This window comes from Astatotilapia calliptera, chromosome 4 (assembly GCF_900246225.1).
Source record: "Astatotilapia calliptera chromosome 4, fAstCal1.2, whole genome shotgun sequence".
In the NCBI taxonomy this organism is placed as follows: domain Eukaryota; kingdom Metazoa; phylum Chordata; class Actinopteri; order Cichliformes; family Cichlidae; genus Astatotilapia; species Astatotilapia calliptera.
The window spans coordinates 7,406,538-7,434,001 of NC_039305.1; the positions used below are offsets into that span (position 1 = coordinate 7,406,538).

The 27,464-nt window shown below is 41.1% G+C and overlaps 1 protein-coding gene across 1 annotated transcript; it reads right to left on the reverse strand.

The window, feature by feature from the left end:
* Window position 1: 1 nt before the first annotated feature.
* On the reverse strand, window positions 2–27,297 carry vat1 (vesicle amine transport 1). The gene is made up of 6 exons (XM_026164325.1): window positions 26,617–27,297; window positions 20,150–20,357; window positions 8,945–9,115; window positions 7,720–7,809; window positions 5,740–5,981; window positions 2–676 (listed from the first exon to the last, which is right to left on the reverse strand). The coding sequence occupies exons 1-6, from the start codon at window positions 27,040–27,042 to the stop codon at window positions 380–382; spliced, it is 1,434 nt and encodes a 477-aa protein (XP_026020110.1). The 5' UTR covers window positions 27,043–27,297; the 3' UTR covers window positions 2–379.
* Between the last annotated feature and the right edge of the window lie 167 nt (window positions 27,298–27,464).

Consider the following 27,464-nt stretch of genomic DNA (forward strand, 5'->3'; position numbering starts at 1 on the left):
GTTTTTTTTTTTTTTGTTTTGTTTTTGGCCGTTTCCACTCAATGTCAGAGAGGAAGATAGGTTCAGAGCTTCGATGTGATCAGAATCTTTAAGACATAAATGCAAGAAAAGGAAGGGAGGGGGAGGTGGGTGGAGCCAGGTCTGAGTAATCGCTGTCATTGTGGACCCAAAAGGTGATGGAGAGGGGATGTGAAAGACTGACAATGCTGTGATCATTTTCTAATCCATCCTTCTAACCCATTCCCATTCTTACTTCCCCCCCAACCCCACCCCATCCATCTAAATTGCCAAATCCATCCCCACAATCCCACACCACACCCGAGATCCCAAGACACAAACTCCCTGCTGGTCTGCTTGACTATCCATCCATTCAACCCTCTCACTTCTCCTCCTTCTTGGGTTCTTCCTTCTTCTCCTCTTCCTTCTTCTCCTCCTTCTTGGGCTCCTCCTTCTTCTTGTCATCCTTCTTGTCATCCTTCTTGTCATCCTTCTTGTCATCCTTCTTGGCATCGTCCTTCTTCTTGTCATCCTTCTTCTTATCCTCTTTCTTCTTATCCTCTTTCTTATCCTCCTTCTTGGTCTCCTCCTTCTTCTCTTCCTCGGGCATCGGCTCTGTAGTGAGGATCACTTTGCCAATGTTGTTCCTTTCCTGCATCTTTCTCATGGCATCACCCACCTGGAGGAGAGAGGGAGAAGCTGATTATTTAAGGCGAGATGAAAGAGCAAATAGCGAAAAGGAGCAAAGGGAAGCTTTTAAACAGTTCTCTTTGAGACAGAAGAAGCTAGTATCATCCCTCCAAAAACATTTCCACAGCAATATGTGTTTCTTTACATTATCTGCCTCCAATTTCCCTTCTTGACACCACAGCCTGGAAACAAATATTGCAAGCTTGCTCTTCAAATATGACTTTAATATGCAGTATATGAGAAATTATATTTGTTTAGATGAGACTTTAATAATCTTTGAGGGGAAATTAGATTGTTGCAGCAGTACACAGCAAATAAGAAGTGGTAACAGGATAACGGAGCAAATGGAGGGAATAATGAACACTTCAAACATGCATTATTTAATATTAGTGTGTCTTAAATATAAAAATAGTGAATGTTTTAATGATGGGCCAACTAAAATCAAAATCACTTTTTGCTTCATTTTATCAAATTCACCCATTCTATCAAATAACAGACATCCCCCCACAATATTAAGATGTTTTAATCACTACGCATTAGGAAGGAAGTAACAGATTTCCTCAAGAAGACGGAGTGTTGATTACATGGAAGTAAGTAGTTTGTGTTTAAAGCAAAAGAGGGAATACTTTGCTGAAATGCAAACTTGAAGCCACTGGCTTTCAACTGATGACAACTTAGGTATTGCTTTTTAAAATGTAATCTACATTTATAAACATTCATCAGCTTCATAATAGCTGATGGTTCTACTACAGCTCAGCTTGGAAATATTGTGCAAGGAAACTTTCCACTAAAAATACATTTTGCAGTAAAACTTTCAAAGTATTGTGTAATTCAGATTGCTGAAGCGTTAAGCCTAAACTTAAGAACTGATTTTCTTTCCTAAGACCAAGGATTGAGGATTTTATGCTCCATCACTTCAAGTAAAATTTCTTTTAAGAAGAGATTTCTTTGCTGGCTAGAATGAACAGGATTATAGTGACCAAAATATGTGGTACTGTAGAATTTGGCATGTCATTCTTATTGAAAGGTTGGCCTGGAAAAATGTTACACCGTCCTATTGAGGTGCTTATTGGGTTAAAATGATTAGAAAAAAGAAGAAGTATGAAGTGGCAAATCTGATATTTATGAGATTTTCTTTCCAAAAACTAAATATTTCACGTTGGGGACAGATGAGATTACAACCCTCAGGCTCCCCTTTCCATATTGATGGATGGGTGATGTTGGTCCTACTGCTCCTTCATCATAATGATGAGTGGAGAATCCCAGCCAGACTGGCCCCACCCTCCTCTTGACCACTGGGCTCTGTCCACTGTCTGTTCCCGTCTCCATCACATCTCCCTCCCTCCTTCCTCAAATCTCGCTATTTGCGCGAGGCAGGCAGACCACCTAACGACCAATGCCACGGCAACAGGGCCATCTCCTAGCAACGTAAAGCCTGGCTGAAACGTGGCCCTGACGACTTAGACACATGGGAAAGGGAGAGGAGGAGGCGGAGGGAGCAACTGGTATCCCACAAATGAAGAACAGGCAATGAAAGAAAGGGAGGGGTGAGTCCAGGAATTATAAGAATCATCTTCGATGTGAATGAAAGTCACAGACTGCCTCCTTTTAACGACTCCACCGACTTCTAGGCTTCACTCTCTAAGATCTGCCAACCTCTCTCACTCCCAGGCATCTTGATAAGGGTGTGCTATTTGTGGCTACTTACATGACCATTATCTTCTTGGAAATCGGTGCAGATGTAGATAATGAATCCTGAGGAACTACAGGAAAGGAAGGAACAGTCTAATTTACAAAAAACATGGTCCTAGCATGTTCATTGATTACTGGAGGAAAAACAAAGAGTGACAGTGGGGGGGATGGGATGTGATGAATGGGGTCAAGATGTGGCATTTCAACCGAGGTCATAAAAATCGATCAACTATCTGTCATGGTCTGCTGTGTCATTAGTTTTTCCATGTCTCTTTTTTTCAGTTAACTCCTCTTATTTGTAAGTTTCTGTTGTGTATGTGTCCATTTTATTTCGTGCCTTTATTATTTTTTCCAATATTTTTATGGTCTGATTTGCCTTTTTCCCCTCGCCTGTTGATTGCCATCCTGCTCTACTTTATGTACTTTTAGACCTGTTTTACTTAGTCTTTGTGACTTTTCCCTCCCCATTTCTGTCGGCGACTCCCCTTCTTTTCTCCTCCTGTTTGGAAATTTTTATCCAATAAGATAAAAGTTTTTTCAGTTCAGTTATTTATTTTTTGCTGCAAAATGAGACTGAAGCAAACCAACAGTGTCACTAAAACCTGTCATAAATGTTGCCATGTGGTCAAGTTGTTGTTATTAACAGTGATAAATTATCATAAAAATCCCCTAATTTTTCTTCTCCAGAAATAAATTGACATTTGAACTCAGCAACCTGTTCTATATGAGTTTAACCTGGTTACAACCTGGCAGCCATTTGAGTCGAGTTCTCTCAAGTTGTGCGTTCGCATTTATAAATTATTTAAGCAAATATATGAAACCTTTGACAACCACAGAGTGATTGCAGTCAGTCCAAGTCTGACAGCAACTGTTTGCAGAAAGGTTGCCTCCTATCAAGTGACCTGTGTAATCACGATCACTGGCCGTAACACCTCCAAGCTCTGGACAATTTTAACTTGTATGACTGAGCCATTAGTTTGCTGAGCCGATTAAATGTAAATTTGCTCGGGTTGCATGATCACGGGATGGTGGCGCATGAGGTGAGCCCTCTTGTTCATCGTTTTCCCAGAGTATTTTTATTTATCTAATAAAATAAATGGATTCCCTGTATCGCCACGTAATTGCCACATAAAATATCAGGATACTAAGCTGTATCGATTTCTTTGCCCCAAACCTTAACTTTAATGGTCTTCTCCCTCCATCTGTAAATTAATTAACTTAATTATATACTCTGCAATGCATCTTCTGCCTTGGTGCCTGCGTTTGAAAAGTACACTAAAACATAACCCTATTAACCCACAGCTTTTACTTCTACTAGCAGAAGTGTGACTGGCTACGGTTACATCTTCTGACTGAAGATTTCAGGTCAGCTGTTTACATGGAATGTGATTTAATATGGTCTGAGTTTTACATGCATGGATGCACAAACACTAAACTGGGACAGTGTAACATGCATAAGAGTAATAAACAGAGTCATTTTCACTCAAACTGCAGCCCTGAATTTTTACAGGCATTACCCAGGAAAGAACATTGGAGAGTTGGATTGGACATTAATCGGAATTTGACCTGTCAGCTCCCTGGTCCTGTGATATTTCACTGTGCCATTGTAAGATGACATAGCCAAAAGTAGAGTGAATGTACAGCAAATGAGTGGTTGTCAAGTTTCCTACAGGCGTATTACCAGAAGCGAGAAGGCATTCAAAGCAGACCATAACCTGCTTCATGCCAAGTACGAGTAATGATCCAACTGGTTTCTCCTAGCATTAAGTTCTTGTGAAAGTTCTTATCCCTTTGATGGGTGTTGGAGCAGCTCTCTGATCTGAAGCAGTTTCCATTATTATCTTCTTTAAAATCAAACTCCACGTAGGGCCAATTCAGCTCAAACCACCATTTTTACAAAATCGTAAAAAGTGTTTACAACCTTTGTTTAGAAAAAAAAAAGGAATCATTTATGTGCTATAATTTCTTTTTAAATTCTGATCAGTTTATGAAAAGGTCCCACCCTATGCAACCATTTTAAATTTCAGTCAGTTTCAGCCGTTTCATATTTCTTTGTATGGAGCTTTTAAACCTTTCAGAATCATTAGGCTTCATGTAAATCTAACCCATGTTTGCAGACTTTGTCCAAAAACTTGCTCCAAGCCAGACAGAGATTATACCTTCTCTTCTGTGTATTTCCACTCTCCTTCCAAGTCTCTTTCTCATACATCAGGGCCCCTCCCTAAGACAGAGGCACACGCTGACTAAAGGATGTCACCATAGCAACAAGAGAGAAAGAGCAAAAAAGATACACTGTGAGGAGGGAGAAGGAGAGAATACAGCGAGACAGAGAGAGACAGAGAGGGAGTCAATAACCTAAAGACAGAGAAAAAGAATCTGATAGAAAGAGCAGACAGATGGAGAGGCAGAGAAAGAGCGTCAGATGGCGGAGAAAGGCAGCGGGTGTTTCTCTCCGGTCCCAGTCACACAGCCAAAATACTGACCAGCTCTGACTTTGACAACAGAAGATATCAGCCTCTGACTCTCTCTCTCTCCGTCTATCTGTGTTTTTCACACCATCTCTATTCATATCTGTTAGCAGCGTTAATTTTGTCAGCAACAATCTGAGTCTGTCTGTCTGACTGAGACAGAGCGCTTCTTCTGCACAAACTTTGGCTGTTGAATGGGAGGCCTATTGAATCACGGCCACACCCAGCTTCTGCAGATCCTACCACCAAATGCATAAACAGACACAGGCCCACCTGGCATTCACATCCATTTTAAGAAAGGGGGGGGGGGGGTTGTAAATGTGAGTCAATAAGCATATATATTAGAGGTGTAAATGCACCCGTGTTGTGATAAATCATCTGGTCTTACAAAAAAAAAAAAAAGATATAAAGGACATGAAATGGAAACTGTTTAGTGGCAAATTCAGCTAAAAAGGAAAACTACTGCATATATCTTGTAAAATACAGAAGATTTTCTATTATTAATATAAGTTTTGAAAAAAATTTGATGAATTTCTGCTAAATTGTAAAGATTAGCAGAAATTCATCTAAAATAGAATTTAGATTAACAAATGAACTAAATAAATACAAGCCATTACATTTATACTAAATTAATGTAATGTCAAAAATTCTAAGGCTACACTGTAATAGTCCCTGCAGTGACCTAATCTACTCAACTACACTGACCACTTTAAGCAAAATTTCAAAAAACAAAAAAAATAACAATGATATAATCTCATAGTATTTAACCGATCATAGCCTCTACTTATAAATTTATTTTATGTGAGAATAAAGAACGTAATCCACCAAGACATAATCCACATGAGACTAATAGTAATTACTGGCATAAATAGGCAAGCACAGAGACACAAACCTGCTCAAGATGCCAAGTAGAGTCAATGCGGGGTTTGATTTTGCCGTCCTTGTAGAAATCCAGAATGGTATTCATTGCCTCGGTGATGAGCTCTGTCTCCCCATCTAGGTAGCCAAGGTGGAAGCCACACACCGACTTGTTTCCCTGAATCAAGCTGAGTGTGTGGATGGAGAACTGGTGGTACCAGTTCTTTGCCACAGCAAGCAGGTTCTTCTTTTGTCCTGCCAGCATGTTAGCCGCTCCTGGCAGAAAAAGTAAGAGCTTAAATCGCTTATCACTGGAATAAAAAGCTTAAGAAAGACTTTCAACTAGAAACTAACTTAGAGCAGGCCAGCTACACACCTGCAGTCAAAGGTTTTGTGACTACCTTAAATTCATGAAACACAGACTACTCAAAACTCTTTGTGTTGGCTCCTACCATTGAACTGTTATTGAGGCTGGCAAATTTATATGTCTATAGATATTAAGATATATAATATGGGGAGTTGTAAATAGATGGGGAAGGAACTGGAACCCTTTATTCTGCACTCTTTTGTTAGACCACACCCATTTTCAAACTACACCTCAGTTTTGATCTCAACTTCTCATCCTCAGTGGTGAGGATTAATACTTATTTTTCCACAGACAGAAACATGCATGCACGCCTGCCAAAATAGTCTAAATCTTCTTTGTGGTAGTAATAATACAGTATTTTCTCCAGGACAAAATTTTGCCATGAGATTCAATTATGAAATTTCCCAGTCCCCCACCAACTTTCTCAGTTTTTTTCATCTGCAACAGCTTTACCCACCTGATAACCTATTTTCATTTCCTGATAACCTATTTTCATCTTAGTGGTGAAAGACCCACTCTATTAATGTATTAAAAAATGAGCAGAAAATTGGACGACAGGTAATTTTTTGTCAAGTAATGTACACAAAAAGATCACAAATGTTTCTTTTTAACTGGTCATTTAGTGTGGAGATTTGCCGTTTTGGCTGTTTTACGTCACTGTAAATTGAATATCTCTGTCAAGCGTCAAGTGCTGCACCTTGTTATATCGAGTTTGTTGTTTCCCTTCTGTCTCCTCTCAGTCCTCAAACTCTCACCTACACCTTCCACCCTAAAAAAAAAACCTCTTTAGCACTTCAGCTGTCACTGTCAACACATCCCTATTCCCCCTCATCCTGCGTTCATGTAGCCTATGGCCTCACTGTGTGAGCTTTTCTCAAGGGAAACAGGGGACACAAAGCATGCTCTGACAGAAAGAGGGACCCAGTCTGCTACATTCAGACACATTCCAGGTTTCTTGCGCATAAAACACTCATTGTTCGGCTATGCATACTTCTGATAAGCTGGAAAAGAAGCTGAGGGAGAGGATGGTGGGGTGGAGCTGGAGGGTTTTGTGGGGGTGACATGGATGAATGGGCGAGGGTGGAGGGCACCATGCTGGGTAGTAGGTTTCTGAGCAACATGCAAAGGGAGCACCCTGTTCTCCATGGATGCCGACCCCACCCACTGCATGTATACTGGTTCGAGTTTGGCATCTCAACACAGCTAGTGTAAAGGGCTTCCCACGAATGACATGCAGCATGCCGATGACATGGGCCTCTATTCTGCCCACCACTCTACTAGTCTGCTACAAATTAAAGGTTTGACATCATCGGTCTTATATTGGGTATATTGTCTTTTGTTGATGTGCTTTATTTCAAGCTGTAGAGTTGCAGTTAAAAAAAATGAAGCAGTAAATTGAAGCCTTAGCATTCCTACTAATGTTACATGACGCTATAATAAGGTCACCAACAATTATAATGGCCAACATTTTGGTTTAGACCTTAAGTTTTAGAAAAAAAAAGAAAAAAAAAAAGTGGCTACTTAATAGTATAGTTAAAAAATTACAGCCCAAATTATTGGCCTGTTCTTCCAAAGCAATGTTGTGGATGGCTGTCTCGTGAAAATTACCAACTGACTCTTAAGCATTGGCCTTGTTTTTCTACTTACCATAGGTAATAAGTTTGCCCATAGGCTTCAGCAGGTTGTAGGCCTTATGGGTATCTGATCCTCCAAGAGGGTCCAGTATTATGTCCATCCCTGGAGCAGAATAGAGAAGAAAGGGACAGTCATCACTGGTGTGAATTCAGAGAGAACAGCCTGCCAAGTCTCCTCAGCAGCCACCTCTGCATGGCAGAGTTCACTGGGAGTAGCAAGTGTGGCCAAGTCGCACCATGTTTGCACAGAGACGAGCCCATATATTCCAAGAGACGTAAGAAGAAGAGTCGAGTAAGGGCCTGCTTGTTTGATGTTCTTTCATTCTTGTCACTGATCAGACCAGAGGGATAAAATGACTTTCTGTTGCTGTCCATTCCTTGGAGGATAGAATAATAACCTACCCTCTGAACAGATGGTAAAGGATGGCAATCTAACTATGAAGGTTTCTTTGTGGCTTATTAATGGTGAACTATATAAGCTCAGGCCTAATGATGCTCCTTTCCGCCAGAGGGGACTCCTCAAATTGGGCTACCCCTCCTTGCTCTATTAAACCCTGCTTTTATTGATTGTGGGAGGCTCACAGCAGGACTCCGCCTTGACCACAGCACACATAAATTGACAGGCAGCCAAAGACACAGAGGGAAAGGTAGAGAGCAGGACTGCACATTGATCCAGGCTTCTAATTAGATACATTGTGTCCAAAGTGTCAGTTCTCGCTATCTGTCTCTGTAATGCCTGTCTGTCTAACTCTATGTTACAAAGAACAGAGACGGCCTGAAGAGGGGACTATGAAATGAGCCACCAGCATAATAACAGTCTCCATCCTGCTAGGATCACAGCAGTAGTTGGAAGGAGAAACAGGAACTGAACATTGTTTCATTTTACTGAAAAGCTGAATTCTTTTGTGCTCATCTTGGCGAGTCCATCTACATAAAACTGTGTGGATACGTTGTTGGTGGCAGTGAGAATCCAAACAGTCACTGTTTAGTGAAATGAGTTTGCTGGGTAGGGAAAATGACTCCCTACATGCTATCCGTCTAGTGCACATTGCAGCCAGCTCTGTCGAGAAAGACAATGTGGTTGAAAATGTATCATCTCAGTGTTTGCAGCCACACAGTACTGGTTCTTGCCAGGGGAAAATATCAATCTGAATTTCAGATTGTTTCAGTTTCAAATATGAAACAGTCTCAATATGAATTTAGGCAGCTTTAACAGTGCATATGGCTAATTTTCTTACCTTTTGGACTGATCTTGCGGACTTCCTCCACATAGTCCTTGGTGCGATAGTCAATGGCATGCGTAACTCCACCCTGGGTGATGGTCTCATGTTTACTGGCTGAAGCAGTGCCAAACACAGTCACATCCTTCACTGTCTTGCACAGCTGAGTAGCTGCAATCCCCACACCACCTGAAGGAAGACGAGTTAATTTGATGTGTGAAATCATGAACTGCAAAAAAAAAAAACACGATTTGTAATGAATTCTAGTGCAAACTCTATTTGGCATGGATTTATAACCAACTTAATCTTTCAAGGCAACACCCTGAACAAAACATACCTCAACACAAGCATCTAGGAATTTCCATTCTACACATACTTATGGCAGGTAAATGTGATTTTAATTATTAATTCTCCCAAACAAGCAAGTCAATATCAGTGTGAATGTGTTTTGCTCAGGGGTATGTAAGGAGCGCATTAAACACAATCACATTAACCCAGCTGGCCTGGGGTGAATAGACACCCACACACATCCAGGTCTGGAGAAAGTAGCCATTGTAGCTCAAATGACATCGAATTTCTGGTTCTCTTATTTGAAACAACCTGTCAAAAATTCCAAAGTCAAAAAAAAAAAAAAAAAAAAAAAAGTAGCTCAAGTCTTTTTTCCCCCACCATTTGGAAAATGACAGTTGGATTACAAATGAAATAGTTCCTTATGATCATGTCAGCTGAAAACAAAAAGGGCTCCACTGTCCAAGACTTTAAAGACAGATTGGATGTTTTGGATATCTGTGTTTTTTGTGTGCTGTATTCCAAAGTGTGTACATAGTTGTGGCAAAAGCCTCTGCCAGTGTTTGCAAAGGCAGCCAGCGCAAGAAGTAATAGGTTACTGATAAGCAGTGGCTTGTTTGAAATAGGGCCTGACTTGAGGACTTGAACTGAAAGGCATCCATAAAGGTCATTCATGCCTGACCAAGTAAAGAGTGCATCTTATCTGAATCAGAGAGTAAAGCAAAACATATTTAAATAACAAATTTTTAATTGCATAGTTGGGCTGCCTGTCTGCTAGAAAGGTTTGGAGTAGATGAATAATTTGCATGCTTACATAGACATCTACACTTAAATATTTAGTAGACTATGGAAGATCAAGAGCAAGATCATCTTAAAGACAGGAAGACAGAGACATGCATGAGAAGCACACATTTGATTGCCCTTGTGCAAAAGATTAGACTTGTGGAATTGATTGTTGTCAATAAGTTATCTTTACATACAGTGATAAAATGCACACAGTAGCAAAGTGTTTTGAACATGCCGTGGGATGTGTTGTTTTCAGTGCTTTCGATAACGTTGGAATTTTCGTTTCTTTTGTGATGCACAGAGCGAATGTTGTGCATCAGATGACACTGATGCACCTCTGGTCCCTTCATATAAACGTAAAGATTATTCTGAGCCAGTGAACCAGTCTTTTCAGAGCAACGTCTCAGCAGTTCCTCTCTGCGGATGCACTATTGCATAAAAACAGCAAAAAATAAACTGAACCAAGATTTAATGATAGGATTAGGCCCCATTCTCTTACCAGCATGAAAAATAAAATGGTTTGCTTTTACTCCTGTGTTAAAAATAAATGAAAGTTTTGTAACTAAAATGTGTTATAGAGGAGAAAGAACCAGGAAATAAAAGCCGAATTTTTTAAAATTCAACTGCTTCAAAAGCCTTATTTTCAATGTGACGACAAGAAATTCTTTTTATTTTGTGATTTTAATTTGACAGCCTTCGACCAGGAGAGGTGAATCAATCACTCTGCATTGGTGTTATCAAGCCTACTGACACCAACGTTATTGAAGGGTATGAGAATCAAAGCTCTTGCTGCTGGACATGAAGTAAAAATGAAAGTGAACAATAAACTGTTTTTTGATACACAGTCACCAAAATCATTCAAGGAGCGTCTTTTAAAAAAAAAAAAAAAAAAAAAAAAAAAAAGAAAAGTAGTTACAGCGAACGGCATATTTAAAATCACAATAATTCCTTTAGTCAGTTCAAAAGACTTAAAACAAACACTTCATGGTTCACAGCAATGATTCTGATCTCATTTTCTGTTAGATTTGAATCTTTCACAGGGTTCAAAAAAGGGTCAAAAAACTTGTAAAGACAAATCCAAATCATTTTAATTTGCTTCCTTCACAAACCTTCATTTCAGTGTAAAGAAAGAAATGTATTCTGTGTTGTTTTGTTGATGTAAGAGCCCGAGTCCAGGAGAGATGAATCAGCCGCTCTTCGTTACTATAATCACGCCTGCTGACACCGAGGGTACAACTGACGAGAAAACAAAATCGAGGCTGTTGCTGTTGGATGTGAGTGCCGTCACGGCTGCGTTATAACAGCACCGTCTCTCCTTGTCCTCAGTGAGAAACCAAGTTTGCGTTGCCAAGGAAACCTCGGCCAAATTGCCGACAATGACTGAGCAGAGGGAGCCATTTTGTTTCAATAACTGCTCTTGCTTTGGGCAAGTTTGTCATTAGTATCATATCTTACGTTATAATTAATATGTGATAACAAACAGTTCATCACAAAGCTGCATGCATGTTTCCACACATTCGAACACAGCGCAAACATGCCTGCTTGACTTGAGTTTTTGCACTAGTGCACACGCAACAGTTTGCGTGAGGTAGAGGGGAAGGCAGACAAAGTGAGAAATTGTTGAATATGCATCGCCTGTCATGTGGGAGGTTTAAGAGCTGTTTTTAGTCAATGGCTTTTTCCCCTTCTGTTGCAGTAATACATAGTGAGGGGAAAACGTAGCAATAAGTGTCTGTTTTAATGATATTGTACACCCATATTTTGATAACGAGAGAAGACAAAATTAGTTCATATTGGCTGGTTACAAATGTTTCCAGTCAAAGAAACATTGTGGCCAATGAGGAGAACGGTACCTGTTTCTGAATCCCATGAGAACAAACTCCTGATCCTCCATCACAAGACTCCTGAGCTGTGCCAGAACCCCTTATTGCACCCCATCTCGATTCGCAAATACACACACACAGACACACACGGACACACACATTGATACATGCACAGATCACAAAGGAGAGAGGAGCGGGGCCATAGCTTTGAATAGCTCTTAATGGCTGCTGGTATCTGCTAATCTTCACAAATATGCCAAGATTAAAATATTAACCTCTTATTAACCTAGTGCTTTTGCTTGTGTTCCTGAATTATAAGTCTTCCCTTTATATCTATTTCTTTTAACTAAAATAATGTTTCTTGGCAGGAGCAGAGTGTGAATTCATGTTAATTTAGAACCAGCCACAAACACTGATCCATTTGCTCAGGGAAGCAAAAAGCAGCTTAAGTACATTTTTGTTGCTAATTACATTTCTTCTCCTGAAGATTCAATTGAATTGTTTACACTCGGCGATTAGGAAATGTCAAAAAGCATCCACCTATCTGTTGTGTTCTTCCCTCTCCCTCTCCGGAGAAGCTGGATAAACAGTAGGGTTTTTGTCTTTCCCTGAATCCGTACATTCTAACATTCTGGCACAAATTGCACTTGGCTTCCACAATATGAGTTAGGAGTGAAGAGGAATTTTCCCCAAAACACAGTGGAATCCAAACTGACACTGAGGCCACTATTATTGCTCCACACCCAGAGTTCACCAGCAGGGGAGGGTGGGGACATGAGAAATATTTTTCAGATTTATAAAAATAAATGAAATATCCACGTCGAGCGTCAATCAACTTTAAAGCCATATCCTTGTCAGCGTTTTGTGTTACTTGCCCAAATGAAGATCATCTTACACGTCACGGTGTTACTCAATTGTATGAGTCAGTCTGTGATTTCAGGTGTTAGTATGGGGACGGATGGAGGCCGTACGGTTACTGTCAACACCAGAAGATGACTAGTCCCTGGTCCTTGTTTCTTTTTCTGGGATTTCTTCACAGAAGGACTCATGTCCTCCTTAACCTATCATTAGTGGCTAACAAAGAATGAAATACAGGAATCTCTTGTTACCCAGAGTCACCATGGCAGGGTTACAATCTCAACAAGTTGAACCAAATAAACTTGTTGAGATTCTTGCTGTTCTTTTCAGCTCTATAATTGACTTCAGATACAACTCCTGTAATGACAAAAGGAGCTGTGGCTGGCTGTTGTTAATGTGTACTTTTGAGGTATTATACTACATTATACAAACTCTGTGTTTTCTGGAATGACTGTTCTAGTGTGTGTACTTGCACTGTGGGCTTGAAGAGCAGTTTAATGTGCTCTCTCTAATGTTGAAATTCTGTGTTTCATACAGGAAATCCACTTTTAGTTACTGTGAGTGAATTTAAAAAAAACAACAAAAAAACATCCCTTGCACATATGTGATGGTGGCCCCTGTAATTTCCTGAGTAATGATTCTCACGTAGCACTAACAAAAACAGTCACAGCACAGACCAAATAATAATATGCATGTAAAGGTATAGACATAACCTTCTTTTCTTGTCGCAAAATGAAACACAAGCTGGTGTGCACTTATTCTGTTTTGCCACACAGATACAGATACGATCACACAAACAGGTGTCCTGAAAAAGGTTTCACATACACCTGTGACTGTATGTGGTGGTTGGGATGAGGGTAGATGGGGTCATTTGTCAACGGCTACAGCAATGAGAGCGCGAACAAGCAACGTGATTGGTGGGTTAGGTTGGAGGTTGCCCTGGTTTCTCTTTCCTATCTGTGCAGCTGATCTGCCTGCCGGCAATGCCAGGCCCAGGGAACGCAGAGACGGTTCAACCACGCAGCCCAGATTCCCGCTTAGTGGTCAGAGTGAATTAGCATTTGCTAAACTAGGGTACGACCTCCTGTGCACACAGACTGGAAAGAAGAGGAAGGGAAATCATTTATAAAGACACAGACTTTTGTAATCACTCCAAGGAGCAACAAATCTGTGAGAGCCAGAGATGTAAGTACGCATGAGCTAATGCTTAAACAGCAAGGGACTTTGTTAGCTGGTAAATAATTAATGAGAACAGTAATCTGTGAGGGAGTCCTGGGAGGAGAAAATTACACTGAAATAAGAATCTTTCTTGGAATCATACAACATCCCCCCCAAAAAACCCCAAAACAAAAAAAAAACAAAAAAAACAACAACACACATTTTGCCAGTCCCATCTGCAGTCAACTGCGCACTGGTGGCTTACACATATGCCTTAGGCATTGCCTGAAGGTTTGACAGCAGTCATGAAGATCTATACCAGGATATGGTTCTCATTTACCAAACCCGAGAGATCCAGCCACCTGTTTCACTCACTAAGCATTCAGAGATCACTGACAGTACACTTGCAATACTGAGGTGCATATAGAACCCCCCCCACAAAAAAGGAAAAGTTGTAATTATTTCAGATACCCAAGTTCCCCAAGTCCTTTCAATGTGCTATGTAGAGAACTGTCCGACAGCTGCTTCTAAAGCAGGACAAGTATGAAAGCAGTTAAAAATAACATCCCTTCACATTAGTTGTTTGCAGAGGCATGAGGGATTCAAAGGTAAAAAATGGTCTAAGAAACTTTCAGTTGTTTCATTATTGCTTTCACAATTCACACGGCGCAATGGAGATTAAAAGCATGCTTTCAAGCTGTCCCCCATCACAGTCAAGAGTGTATTTCACCAACATACAGCAGCTGGAAGCCTCTCACTTCAACTCTTGCCAGCTAATCCTCAGTGTAACCCTGGCGTAAGGCTATCCTATACACTCCAGGAAGATGCAGCTGCAGCAGCCACCATAATTGGTCGCTGAGAAAAATAAAATCCAAAACACGAACCTCAAACTTTATGAGCCGAGATAATTGATAACATATGATGGAGACGAAAGCACCTTACAGTGCTATTAGTGTGCAGAGTATTTTTTTTTTTAAGCAGTGAAAGATTGAGCTGGAAATCCAGGCATTCATGGGGGACATGGCTGAAGCACAGACGCAGAATCCTCCCCTACAGCGCCACCTAATTCTTATTATGCATTCTACATCTCCAACACAATGCGTGACACCTAATGCTGGACCGCAGTCAGTCATAAATAAAACAGAGGTAGACGTCATGTTTGGAAGCAGTGGAGCCCCATATGTATGCAGGAATGTGTAGTGTGGGTGTGGTGGGGGGGGGGGGGGGGGGGGGGGGCGACGACTGGCCAGGGTTCATAAACATTAGGGCCAGTTCAGGGAGAGGTCAGAGGAAAGGCAGTTGGCTGGGTACAGTGAAAAACCCACGAGATGCATCCTAATGCCGCTAAACTTCGTCCCCACCCAAGCCCTCTGGGGAAAACAAAAGGGGAAACGTGCGTACGTTCCCCGATGACGAAGACTAGAGCACGGATATGGAGAGGTCAAGCAGAGGGAGCAGAGGTCACGGAGTGCCGGAGGCGGAGGAGGACAACGGAGGATGCAGATGTGAAACGCAGTGGAGTAGAGAGGCACGATGGGAGGAAATACAAAAAGCCATTGTTTGGAGAGAAAGGACAGGAGCGGACCCACGAGAGAAGCAGCTGAGGACTATTCACCAGAGTTTACTTACATGCACATAAAGGCCTGACTGACAGACAGAGTCTAAACACCAGGCAGGCATTCCTATCTGGTCACCTGATCCTGATGGGTTAAGGTCACCATACATTTGAGGAAATGTTGCTCTTCATGCTGATGTGACATTACCAGAAAACATGGAGACACAAAAGCATCCATCCCTGAAGACGCTCACAACAGAGTTCAGCAGGTTATTCCCATGAACATCTGTCACTGCTTTCCATCAGCAAGAGTATTAAAATTTATCACCACCATTAATGCAACTTTTCACAAAATGAGGTTGAAAATGACCTGGGAGAAATTTGGAGTAAAACTAATGAATAAATTATTTTTATAGGGAAAATAGAGGCCAAAATATATAAAAATAAGTGCTGGCCTTCATTACACTGAAATACTTGTTGAATCCTTTTTATTTCTACAGAATGATAAAACTTTTTGACATGTGTGGTGTGAACTTTTTTCCAGCTTTTGAAGTGAGACCTGGCAAATTTTTTTTAGAAGCCACTGATTCAAAGCAACCAGCTGCGAAGGGTTATGTTATTATTTCTGACATTACCGGTAACCTTTACTTCAGTTTCATACGATCTTTAAATCTTGAAATATGGTGGCACGGTGGTTAGCAATGTTGCCTCACAGCAAGAAGGTCCTGAGTTCAGCTCCACCATCAGGCCAGGGTCTTTCTGTGTGGAGTTTGCATGTTCTCCCCATGTTCACATGGGTTCTCTCTGGTTACTCCGGTTACTTGGATGTCTTTTTCTTTCAAAAACATGCAATTAGTGGGGATAAGTTAATTGGAAACTCTAAATTGCCCATAGATGTGAATGTGAGTCTAAATGGTTGTCTGCATCTGTGTGTTAGCCCTGCGACAGACTAGCGACCTGTCCAGGGTGTGCCCAGCCTCTCGTCCAAGATAGCTGGGATAGGCTCCATCTCCCCCGCCACCCCGAAAAGGATAAGAAGCTGAGAATGGATGGATTCTGTGAAATTTCACATGCACAGTTTAACAATTAGAATGACCCTCATGTCATTATAATAAACATATAGTGAGTTAGAATAGCATAAAAAATTCCTCCATCCGAAAGTATACAAACCTACCAGTATACCTACCAGTATTTCTTCAGCTCATTCATCAGGTCTTAAAATAAAGTGGAACAATTACAAGTTAACCATTTAAGAGCCAGATTATTTCTTGAAAGGGACCAACTTTTTTTTAATGACATAATTTTCTCTATATTGTAAATCCATTCTAGAAGAGGAGATCCCTCTTCTGTTGGTCTTCCAGGACTCTGCTACTTGTCCCCTGACTTAAAGATTTTTTTTGCATTTTATTCTTCTTATCCAAACTATGATATACATCAATGTTAGTAACCTTTATATAAGAAAAACTCCCAAATCTGTCAAAAATGATATGATTAGATGTTCATTATTAGGAATTATTGTTCAACTAAAGGTTTTAGGACCTTCAGGGACGCTTTAAATATAATTTAATTAATCATTTTCCAAAGCGATTAATTAGCGGATTAGATTCTTATAAGAAAAAAAAGAAAGAAAGAAAAACAGTCAGAGTCAAAGAATTTACTAGAAAGACATGAAGGTGAGGAATGAAGAAAATTACTCAAACAGAGAGTCTATGTGGTAAAAAGCTGTCGATCTTGGCCTTCAATAAAAAGAAAAAATAACCAGTTTATATCGTAGTTACAACTGTACTTTGTCACTGAGGTTGAAAAACCAATCACTGCCTGTGCTACTCCTGGGTTATGTGGCCCAGTTAATCTCATCTTAAAGCTCACTATATTATCTTTGCTCAACATAAACAAATGTTGCAAGAATGTGGTGTTATGCAGACATGTCTTACACACAAGATCAGTGTTGTTTGTTTGGGTGCACTTCCACATGCACCCAGCAATTGCAAAATTTTGAGACAGTCTAATGAGTCTAATGTAAATCCCTTTGCCTATTTATGCTAGTCAAATGGGTGGAGCTGTGAGAAAGGTTTAGCTGTAACTCACTATTGTGTCATAACTTCATAGGATAAAAGATGCATGTACCTTGGAATTGCATATCGATTAATTTTACCTGTGGAAACAGATGATAACAAACACCAGCACTAACAAATGATGTTATAAAAGATAAATCTTCTCAAAGTTACTACACATAATAAGAGTGCCTTGTGAGTATGAACAATATGGAAAGTCCAACTAAGAGTCATAACCCCTGCCCCCTCCATGTCAAAATGAAACCAGGGATATTTGAGTTGTGATGTGCTCAGAACTCAATCATGTGATGTGCTTAATCATGGACTGCAAAAAGGGGTCACAGGTAAACATTGCTTCAGTGTTAGCCAAAAAAGGGAACCATCGCCTTAGATTACTTTACTATAAAGCTAGAAGCAATGCCTGTGTTAGCAGTTAAGTTGTTTATTATCTAAAAACAAAGTGGTAATTGTTTTGTCTATAAACATGTTAGAAAGTACTGAAAGTTTCCCATGATCATCAGATCACTTTCTTTTTCTGTCAGAAATTATAGAAATTTCATTTACAATAACATGAATGACATAAAAGCAACAAGTCTTTTTGTGCAAGCTAAACTTTCATTTAGTAAAAGGCTTTAGACTAATATGTACTAGCATACTTTTGATACCACTTTTTATTTTTTATATATTTATAAAAATAGTGCGTATTCAAAAAGCTTGTCTCTCTTACTCTGGGCCAGAAATTTCAGCTTCCGCACACTTACATACAGCAAATTGTTCAGTTTCATTACTGTCTGAGCGGAAGAGCACAGCGGTGCCGTGGTTTGCACGGTTACCTCACAGCAAGAAGGTCCTGTGTTTGAATCCATAAGCCTGCTGGCTTGTGGCTTTTTGCATGGTGTTTGTGTGTTCTCCCTGTGTCTGTGAGAGTTCTCTTGGTTACTCCGGTTTCCATTGATGGTTGAAAGACAAGCCTGTTAGGTCTTAATTTGAAATAACCAGTTGCACTGGAATGGTGGAATACATTTTGTAAGGAACATAAGCACCCCTGGCTTTAATCTCCTTCTTGTTATTGGAAAACAGACTTGAAAGAACAGCGCAGATAGGTCTGTAGACACTCAGTCTTACCCCACCCCCATCTCTCTTTGACCCTGTCACAGCAGACACCTTTGATCACACTAATCAGAGAACATCAGGAACAATTTTGACAGACTCAGGGTGGGACACGCACACACACACACACACACGCACACACACACGCACTTTGAGCCACGCAGCCGATGATGATGTTAAGAGAAGGATGCACGCAGCTCTCACGCTCTAACACCTTATTCAGAAAAGGCACTACTAATATACACACTGCTAGCTTTTAGAGCGGTGCAGCAGGACGTACACTATTTGCAATGATTATTTACACATGCAAGGAATGACAGAGCACTGGCAAGACTGTTCAGCAAATATTTTTGTCATAGCCTCAGCAATGTGCTTTTACAATCCTGATGTCCGGACAGCTGGCGAGCCAGGATTGGCAGCCTGCCCTGAGAAACCAGAGATGCCGCATCAACCAAACCAGCAGGGAAATGTGTCTTACACCACACCACACAGCATTCCTCTCATCGACAACACACTCTGCACAGGAACCCTTGGGCCATACAGTTTTTGTATTCACAGGGATGAATTGCATCAACTAGATGATATGATTAATGCAAACATTTGGGATTCCTCTGTAGACCACCAGTTCCACAACTATGAGCACGTTAGCTGTCATTCAGCTCGGGGCATATCGCAGTTTAGTTTACAAATTCATTCTTTTTTCAGTGTTAATGTCAAGGGATGCATTCACCTGGCAGTCAGGTTTCTTAGCAATCCTCACCCACAAACTGCTCCCAAAGCTGAGGGACCCCTTTCTTGCTCCCTCTACACAATTAAAGTGGGAATAAGACAAAAAGTGAGAAATGTGCAGTGGTAGACAGCAGAAAAGGGGAAGGGAGAATGAGAGAGCGTCTTATTTTGGCTAGTGTTCTTCAGTTCTCTCCAGCTGGCCTGATTGTGTAAACAGAGCAATTAAATGCTCTCAAGCTTTGTGGATCACACCCCAAAACAGGTGCTTTTACTCCCTCAATCCCCATCTCTCTCCCTCCCACCCACTCGCTCTGAACGTTGACCGTTTACACTCCAGGTGGCAGGTGCTCTTATATTAGTGGAGTCCTAGAGAGAGTAAAACACTGAGCCATATCTCATACAGATGAAGTCTGGGACCTTTTCTATTGGCTATAATTCATAAAGAAAAATGCATAAACAGGGCACGCAGAGAAGGAGAAAGTCAAGAAGTGAAAGTGCCAAAGGGTGTTTTCTTTAGTCTGTAATACCAGCTTTGTATCTTTGATTTGTGTTCTTCTGATGAACTGTAAAATGGTCTCTTTAACTCTATTAAAGAGGTTGATATAAACACAGTTCACAATCACAGAGATGGTGCAAACTAAGATGAAACTGACAAATAGCTGTAGGATTACATTTATTTACATATGACCTTTTTGGAATGCAGGCAATTATTCAAAGCTGCAAGCACAGTGGTTGAAGTAACAATCCCTTTTATCAATGTATCTTCAACCTATGCCTAGCAGAAAACAAGGAGTCTGTGTGTTCCACATGGGCATAAAAATTTCTCTATATTTTTGAAAACTGGTTTCTGCTTAGTTTTTACCTGCAGCCGCATGGACGAGCACGCTCTGGTTGGGTCGCAGGTTGCCAAAGTCAAACAGCATCATGTAGGCGGTGATGTAGTTGACAGGCAGGGCTGCTGCCTCCTCAAAACTCATCCCCTCTGGGATTAGGAAGGTGTGGTTTGCTGGCACCACTGCTACCTCCTGCCACAGCCCAAAGCGGTTCAGCACCATAACCTTATCACCAACCTGAAACAAAGAGCACAGCAAGACATGGGTGGAAAGAAATTGTAAATTCAGTTCTTGTAACCCGGGGGCCAGAGCTTGTTAGGGGGTAAATGAATAGTTATTATAGACGGTCTGATTACATTACATGCACATATTAAGTTAACACGTGAACAATTTATTTTCTTAACGAATCTGCATTAAAAATAATTAGAGATTATGGATGCAGAGAAAACAAGTGAGTGAATTAGCATCATGGACAATACTTTAAACAGCAAACTAAAGGTATAGACGAATGGAATGTAGGCTAAAATGAATGGATAAATCACTGAAATGGTTACAAGTTTTCCAGTGCAACTTGCAGCTCTACAAATGACTGGAACATGCAGAATTAAAATAAGATCCCATTTAAAATTCATTTAATTGAACACATTCGCATTATTGATGAGTAGTGTCGATGAGGGGATTTTTGAGTTCATCCCACCTGACAAAAAAGATTGACACCAAAGTCCTAAAGCACTGGAAAATCAGTAAGATATCTGTTTCCCACTAAAATATATCTGAATCCCGTGGACCACCTTACAATGATGTAAGCCAGGGAAAAACCTCTCCTTTCTGTCTCTGGGTCAATATTGTATCAACTGCAAAGTGACACATTACAATAATGTATGTATAACAGATTTTTAAACAATTTTCTTAAATAAGGTCTAAATTCTGCAATACTTTAACCGACTGAGTTCTTGAGATGAACCCATTTCACTGCTGGAGGCGCTGGTCTGTTCATCTCCTGCTATCTTTGTCTCATAGTCCTTAGTGCAGTGTGAATGATGCAATCCACAGAACAGAAATAATTAGACTAAGGTTTATTTTTATCTTATAGCAACACACACAAACATGCGGCCACCTCGGTCACCAAACTCAAACACTTTACTTTTAAAGTGTGGAAGCAAAGAAGGAAAGCGATAAACTAGAGCAGAATAAGAATAGTAACCAGAGCTGCGCCGAGTTTATAAAGGAAGAAAAACAGTGATGCAGTTAAAGAAAAAGAAGAAAAAAAAGATTTGAAGTTGTTAACTGCTTGCATGAAGATTTTGTTAGCTTTAAAAACCAACATGCATCGTATTAAAACATGAGAAAGAATTAAAGTATTAAATGCGATCAGGAAATAACACTCAAGAAGGGGAAAAAACCAAACAATCACTACATCATAAGTGCCCTCTTGGCTCTTAATATGAGAAAACATGTGAGAAGCATTTAATAATTTTGCCAGTGTACTGGTTTAGAACAACTTTGGTCCCAGGTGCAATGTGTGTTTCATATCCTAATCACCATCTTGTCCTTTTACCGCTCTCAGACTATCCTTATCAAAGCAGGATCCTCCAATTCGCAAAAGCCACAATTAGCCATGATATTACCCCTCCCCCAGCGGGCTAACTAACCAATCAGGAGAACTTAGTCGAGGGACACAAGAAACAACGACAACTGTAGCATTATAAATCTTTTCCTGTTTTCTTCCTCCCCCCTAACCACAGCTCCTGACATAGCTCACCCTCCCACCTCGTTTCCACTCTCCCCACTTTTTCTCTTCCCTTCTTTCTCTTTCACTTCCTGACTCCTTTTCCTCTTATAACTATAGAATGTCTTCCTTCCCCTTCTCCAGTCCCGCGTCTCATCCTGTCTGTGACTTCTTTGACATCCCCTCTTTCATCACCAGTTCTTCATCCTCCGTTGTCTCTTTCTGTCTTAACCATCCTTTTTCTTCTTTCCCTTGTGAGGAGTGTCCCGTATCACCTCTTCCTCATCAGTGAGACAGGACAATGGGGCCCATCTTCTCCCCTGGCTTCTCTCCACCCATCACAGTCCCTGCCAGATTCTTCCCCATGGCTGAGCATAAGACAAGCTCTCGCCTCCTGGGAACAAACCCTCTCCACCCGGGCTTCTCTAATGGTCTGGAGGGAGCCATGCGCCTCGCTGTCTATCCATTCCAATTAGAGAGATCTCTCTCTCTTTTCATACCCTCATCTTTCTGTCTAAAGGCTGAGTCATTTGGTATATTTCAGAGTATACTATCACTTTTTTACCACGGGCTACTTCCCTTGGCTTGCTGACAGCTCTCTCACATTTCCATCTCCTTGTCTTTTCTTACCGCTGGGATCTTCAAATTCATCAACCTCTGTGATTTAATTGGGGGTGCAGTGTGGTACAAATCGATACGCGGGGGAGTTCAGGCGTTTACAGGAAACAAACATGACTCACAAATGCATTTGCAGCCATTCTTCCATGCCCATGTAAAGCATGTGAGTTACTGTCAGTCACACAGAAGCTGCGTAGGAACATTCAAGGCCAAATAAACCAGCCTTGTGACACTTCTGTTACAACATCTTCACAGTGTGACAAACGCATAGCCTCTTCTTGCACTTCCTTTCTCTGCCTTCATGCTGCATCAGATGTAGTTAGGGTGAGGAGTGCAGGCACCTTGAACAAAGACATTGTATATGAATGGACTTAATCAGATAGTGATTCAATTTTGGGGTATGCAAGCCTCCTAGTCAGCTGCTTTGTGGCTTGGAGCTTTGATGATGTAGGCAAAAAAATTATCAAGTTTAAAAAAAAAGAAAGGTTGAACAAAGTCAGGTTCAGGCGAAAGATAAAGGCTAAACATAACACCCACACAGCTCTTGTGACTCCTGTGAATAAAATTAAAGCATACATATTTCTGCTGCATCAGTAGGCGTTAGGTTCAACATGGAGTTTGTATGGTGTTAAGGCCACACCCAGCTCCCATCCAGCAAACTACGTGATGGTCTGCAAGCTGTTTTTTGCTTTTTGCACTCACTTGCTGCATCTCTATATTTTATCCATCATCTTTTTTCCCCTCAGATGAATTAAGAAAGTCTAGTTGTTCACCTTTAGAAATTTCCATAAGAGAAAGGAAAGCACGCGTTACAAGCTCAAGAAGACAATAGAGAAAGCTGTTCTTTAGAAAGCCAGCAACTGTTACAAGGCCAGAATAAGTGAAGGCAGCACGACAGAGCAAGTCGCCGATAGCCCAGCGGTCATAGACAGAATTAAGAGCTTATATGAAAGGAAAAAAAGCTATAGATAAAGGCAGGGGAGGATTGATGGAGGAAATACCAGACTGACAATGTGGGCCAGGGAGATAATTGAGAACATATGGGCGAGATCCTCATCGAGGGAGAACATTTTTAAAGCTGGTCTGATGTAAAAAAAACAAACAAAAAACAAAACATTAAAAAAAAAAAACGCTGATGTTTAGTGTCACGGGAGCTTCAGGGTGATTCATGATTTTTCTGATCTTACTCAGTGTTTTACTTTTCCCCACATTTGCTTGCTAGGGTTATTTCAGGTGACTCAACTCCTGTAATACTTCAGTCAACTTATAGTTCTTTGAAGGGAAAGTTACTGATAGACAATGGAGGAGAAAAAAAATCAATAAAAGGAGGTCAAGATAGAGGAAAAACCAGCGTACGGGACTGTTTGATCCATGTACTGATTTGAGTTTCAAAACAAATATTGCTTAATCTTTGAACATAATCTAAAAATGTTTAATAGCCTTTATCTATACTTCAAGAATTTTAGTAAACTACAATAAAGAGCTGAGAGCTCTAAACTATAACTTCACAGTTTATTACTTTAATGAATAATTACATGTCCTTGCTGCATTTCCTTACTTAAGTTTCTTATAACAGGACATCAGTGTTCTTGCAATTCCCCTACTTCTTGCACCACATGTGTATGTGAATACTGTCCTATTCAGCATTTTAACAAACTTCCTGAAGATGAATCCTGACCAGATGTCATTAATTGCTATGGGTGTCTTAGTCAGGGTGGCCCATAGCTAGATAAACCTTAACTCTCTCTTTGGCCAGACAAACACCAAAAACCCATTCACACACCGGCAACAGAGTCTAAATACAAAACCACCTGTTTAAACACAACAACACTTTTAAAGTCATGCTTTGAAGTGAGAAATTTAGAATCCCACGAGTCTTTGCACTCGCCAAAGGGGGGAGAAAGTGTAGAAGCATTAAAAAGACTCAAAAACACTACTGTACACAGTTTTCTGTATTTTAAAGCAGTTCTCATGCATTTCAGAAATTAACCTAAAGCATTGCATATCTAATATGCTATATCAATGTTTTGGAAATATGAAATAAAACGGATTGCACTCTACTTAACCACTGTTTATCTTACTTTATTTAATTAAGAAGCAATAAATTTATTGCCTTTATGTATTATATATGGGAAGAAAGACACTCAGACACTCCCACTGTTGAATGTCTTTGTGTGCATATGTCTATCTGGGAGAGATACAGGGCAGACAAATAATGCAGCAGTGGGTGATGAGCGTCCCAAAAATTCTGTGCCATCAGGGGTCAGCACATTCCATGTGAGTCAGCTGCCAAAAGATTGCAGTGATCTCTATCCATTAGGAAGATTGTCTCCTAATTCTATAAGCTAAAGGCCGCAAGGGGATGTAGGAGCGTATCGATAGGCTGTGTGTTTCTATGTGTGCTTTGTGACCTTTAAATCAAATCAACATCCCTGACAATGTGGAAAGGAGCAATGAAGTATTCTTGAAACACAGGGGTCTTCGCTTTCTATGATGTCTGGCTGCTGTAAGTTCACCCATCACCAATCATTTAATTAACCCTATTACTGTTATCCTGCAATAGATTAGCCATCCATCTAGGGATCCACACCTTACAGACATATGTGCCACTCCCTGTCAGATGGACTGATTCTGCACTTGCATCACATGGTGTTGTCCACAGATATTAACTGGACGATGTGAGAAAATCTGGTACTAGTACAACAAGCAGCGTGAGTCATCATTGGCTGCTTTGTAACGCTTGGGTTCTTTTTTTTTTTGTTTAAAAACCTTTAAAAGGCGTTACCGTGGTGATGCCATGCTGCTAGGAGACAAGACATAGATTCATATGGCTCATCGTGCAATTTAAGACAGACACCAATAATCCTGCTGCCATCACAACGCATCGTTCTTTGTGGATGACAATCAAGGTGGAAGGGGCTTCAATATTCTGTTTAATTTACTTAATTGTCTGAGAGCGCACTGGTTTGAACTTTTGATGTTGAAACACTGGGTTAAAGAGATCTCTGAGCACAGGACATATGATTCGATATCTGTTGGAACATAGTGCGACTGATTCAGTTTCTCACACCATGCTGTCTGTTGCGTCGCGCCTCGCCCTTTCCATTCGTGTGTGCGCCATCGTCGCTCCCGGTAACAAAAGGCGTCGGTGACTTCGGTCTCCGCCACCGGTGTCAAGTCATAATATTTACTGTGACAGCGTTCCATATTCTCCAAAATAAAATGCCTATTAATTAGCCTAACATTTTGCAAGTAGAGCCATGTTTGTATACCCATTAGCCACTCTTTTAAATAATTTTCCATCAAAAGTGCTCGTTTTCTTACACCTAATTGCTTCCTTCTTTTTCTTAACAAAATATGATAGGCTAATAAACACATGAACGCGTTAGTAGCTTTAATTCTGAAGGCAGAACACACTCATTTCCGGTCTTGTCCACGGTGTCTCCAGCTAACTTGACGCAACACGCCGCACCATGGCGCACATCAAAGCGCAGCATAGCGTAGGTGCAGCAAGGATGGAAGGCATCCCACAGATTACATGTGTTTATATAGATTTAGACTTTCAACATGAATGTTTGGTGTGAACAGAGAATCCTTCTCAATCTCAGCAACTAGTTTGTACTTGAAGTTGCTCAATCTAAGTGCGCACTGGTAGCGCAATTCGAAAACCGGGGAGACAAGAGGGGCGACGCCTCTGTTGGCCGCATTGTGCACAACTTGCCTCATTAACACACTTTTGGCTTCTTCAAAAGAGATGAAAAATCAACATGAGCACACTGACATGCTTTATTGCTTTTCACGTTAAGACAACAAGTGCCATCTGCTTTCTACGCAGAAGTGAATGAATGGATGTGAAACCACATTAGCTCAATATTAAACCAAAAAGCCGATTTATATTATCCCCGTATTTTGGATGAATTGCCCTGCAATCGATTGATGACGTTAAATTAATTTAATCGTGGAAATGGAAACCCGACCGCTACTTTTTTCCAGTGAAGGGAGAAAAGCCTGACACGCCCATGCCCAGATGTAACAGTTCGGCCCCAAACTGAATGAAATACATATCACCAAAACATTAAAACAAGCACAGCAAGTTTTTTTATATGACACAGTAAAAGAAAGAAAAGGCAACAGCTAGTTTGTGCTTACTTTTCTGTCTGTTACTTCCTCCCCTACAGCCTCCACCACCCCGGAGCACTCCATTCCCGGGGTAACCGGCGGGGACGGCAGCCGGTCGTACAGCCCCTGTCTGGCCATCAAGTCGGCGAAGTTCAGTCCGCATGCCTTGACCCGAACCAGGACCTCACCAGCCTTGAGTGTCGGCTTGCCTTTCTTCACCTGCAGCTTGACTTTATCATACCCCCCGTAGCCGGTGAGCACCAGAGCGCGGTAGGTGAAGGTCTCCTCTTCAGGGACCTTCTCGGTGGTCGCCGCCGGGGTGGCCGCTGCCTCTGCGGCGGCGGCGGGTGGGGACTCCGTCTTGGGTGGCTCGGTTTTGGGCTCCTCGGTAGGTTTGGTTTCCTGCTTTTGGTCCACGGCGTTTTGCTGCTGAGCAGGTGCGTCTTCTCCAGACATTGTGCAGACAGTGATGAGCCTAGAAAATCACTTGGAGGTTTTTTTGACTTCTTGTGCTTTTGTTGCCGTGGACGGGCTTGCTGCTTTCAGTCAGATGCTTGACTTGCAAGTAAAAGAAAATGTGAGGGACAGAGCTCCTTTTTCAGCAGTCTAGCATGGAGACGCGACCCGTGCAAAGTGGGCTGATCAGTGGCCAGTGGTTGTCAACGCCGCGCTCTGACAGAGAGTGTGAGTGGGACGAGACATAGGCAGTCTGGAAAACACGGAGTGCTGATGAAGCTTGGGGATTGGCTTGTATGACTGGGTGGATTTGGCTGTCTGTCTTTGACTATAGAATGAGCCTATATTGCATTAAGCAGAGGGATGATTTACAAAAAATGTCAATTAAGACTGAAAGGCAAGTAAAGCAATCCTTGGAAAAA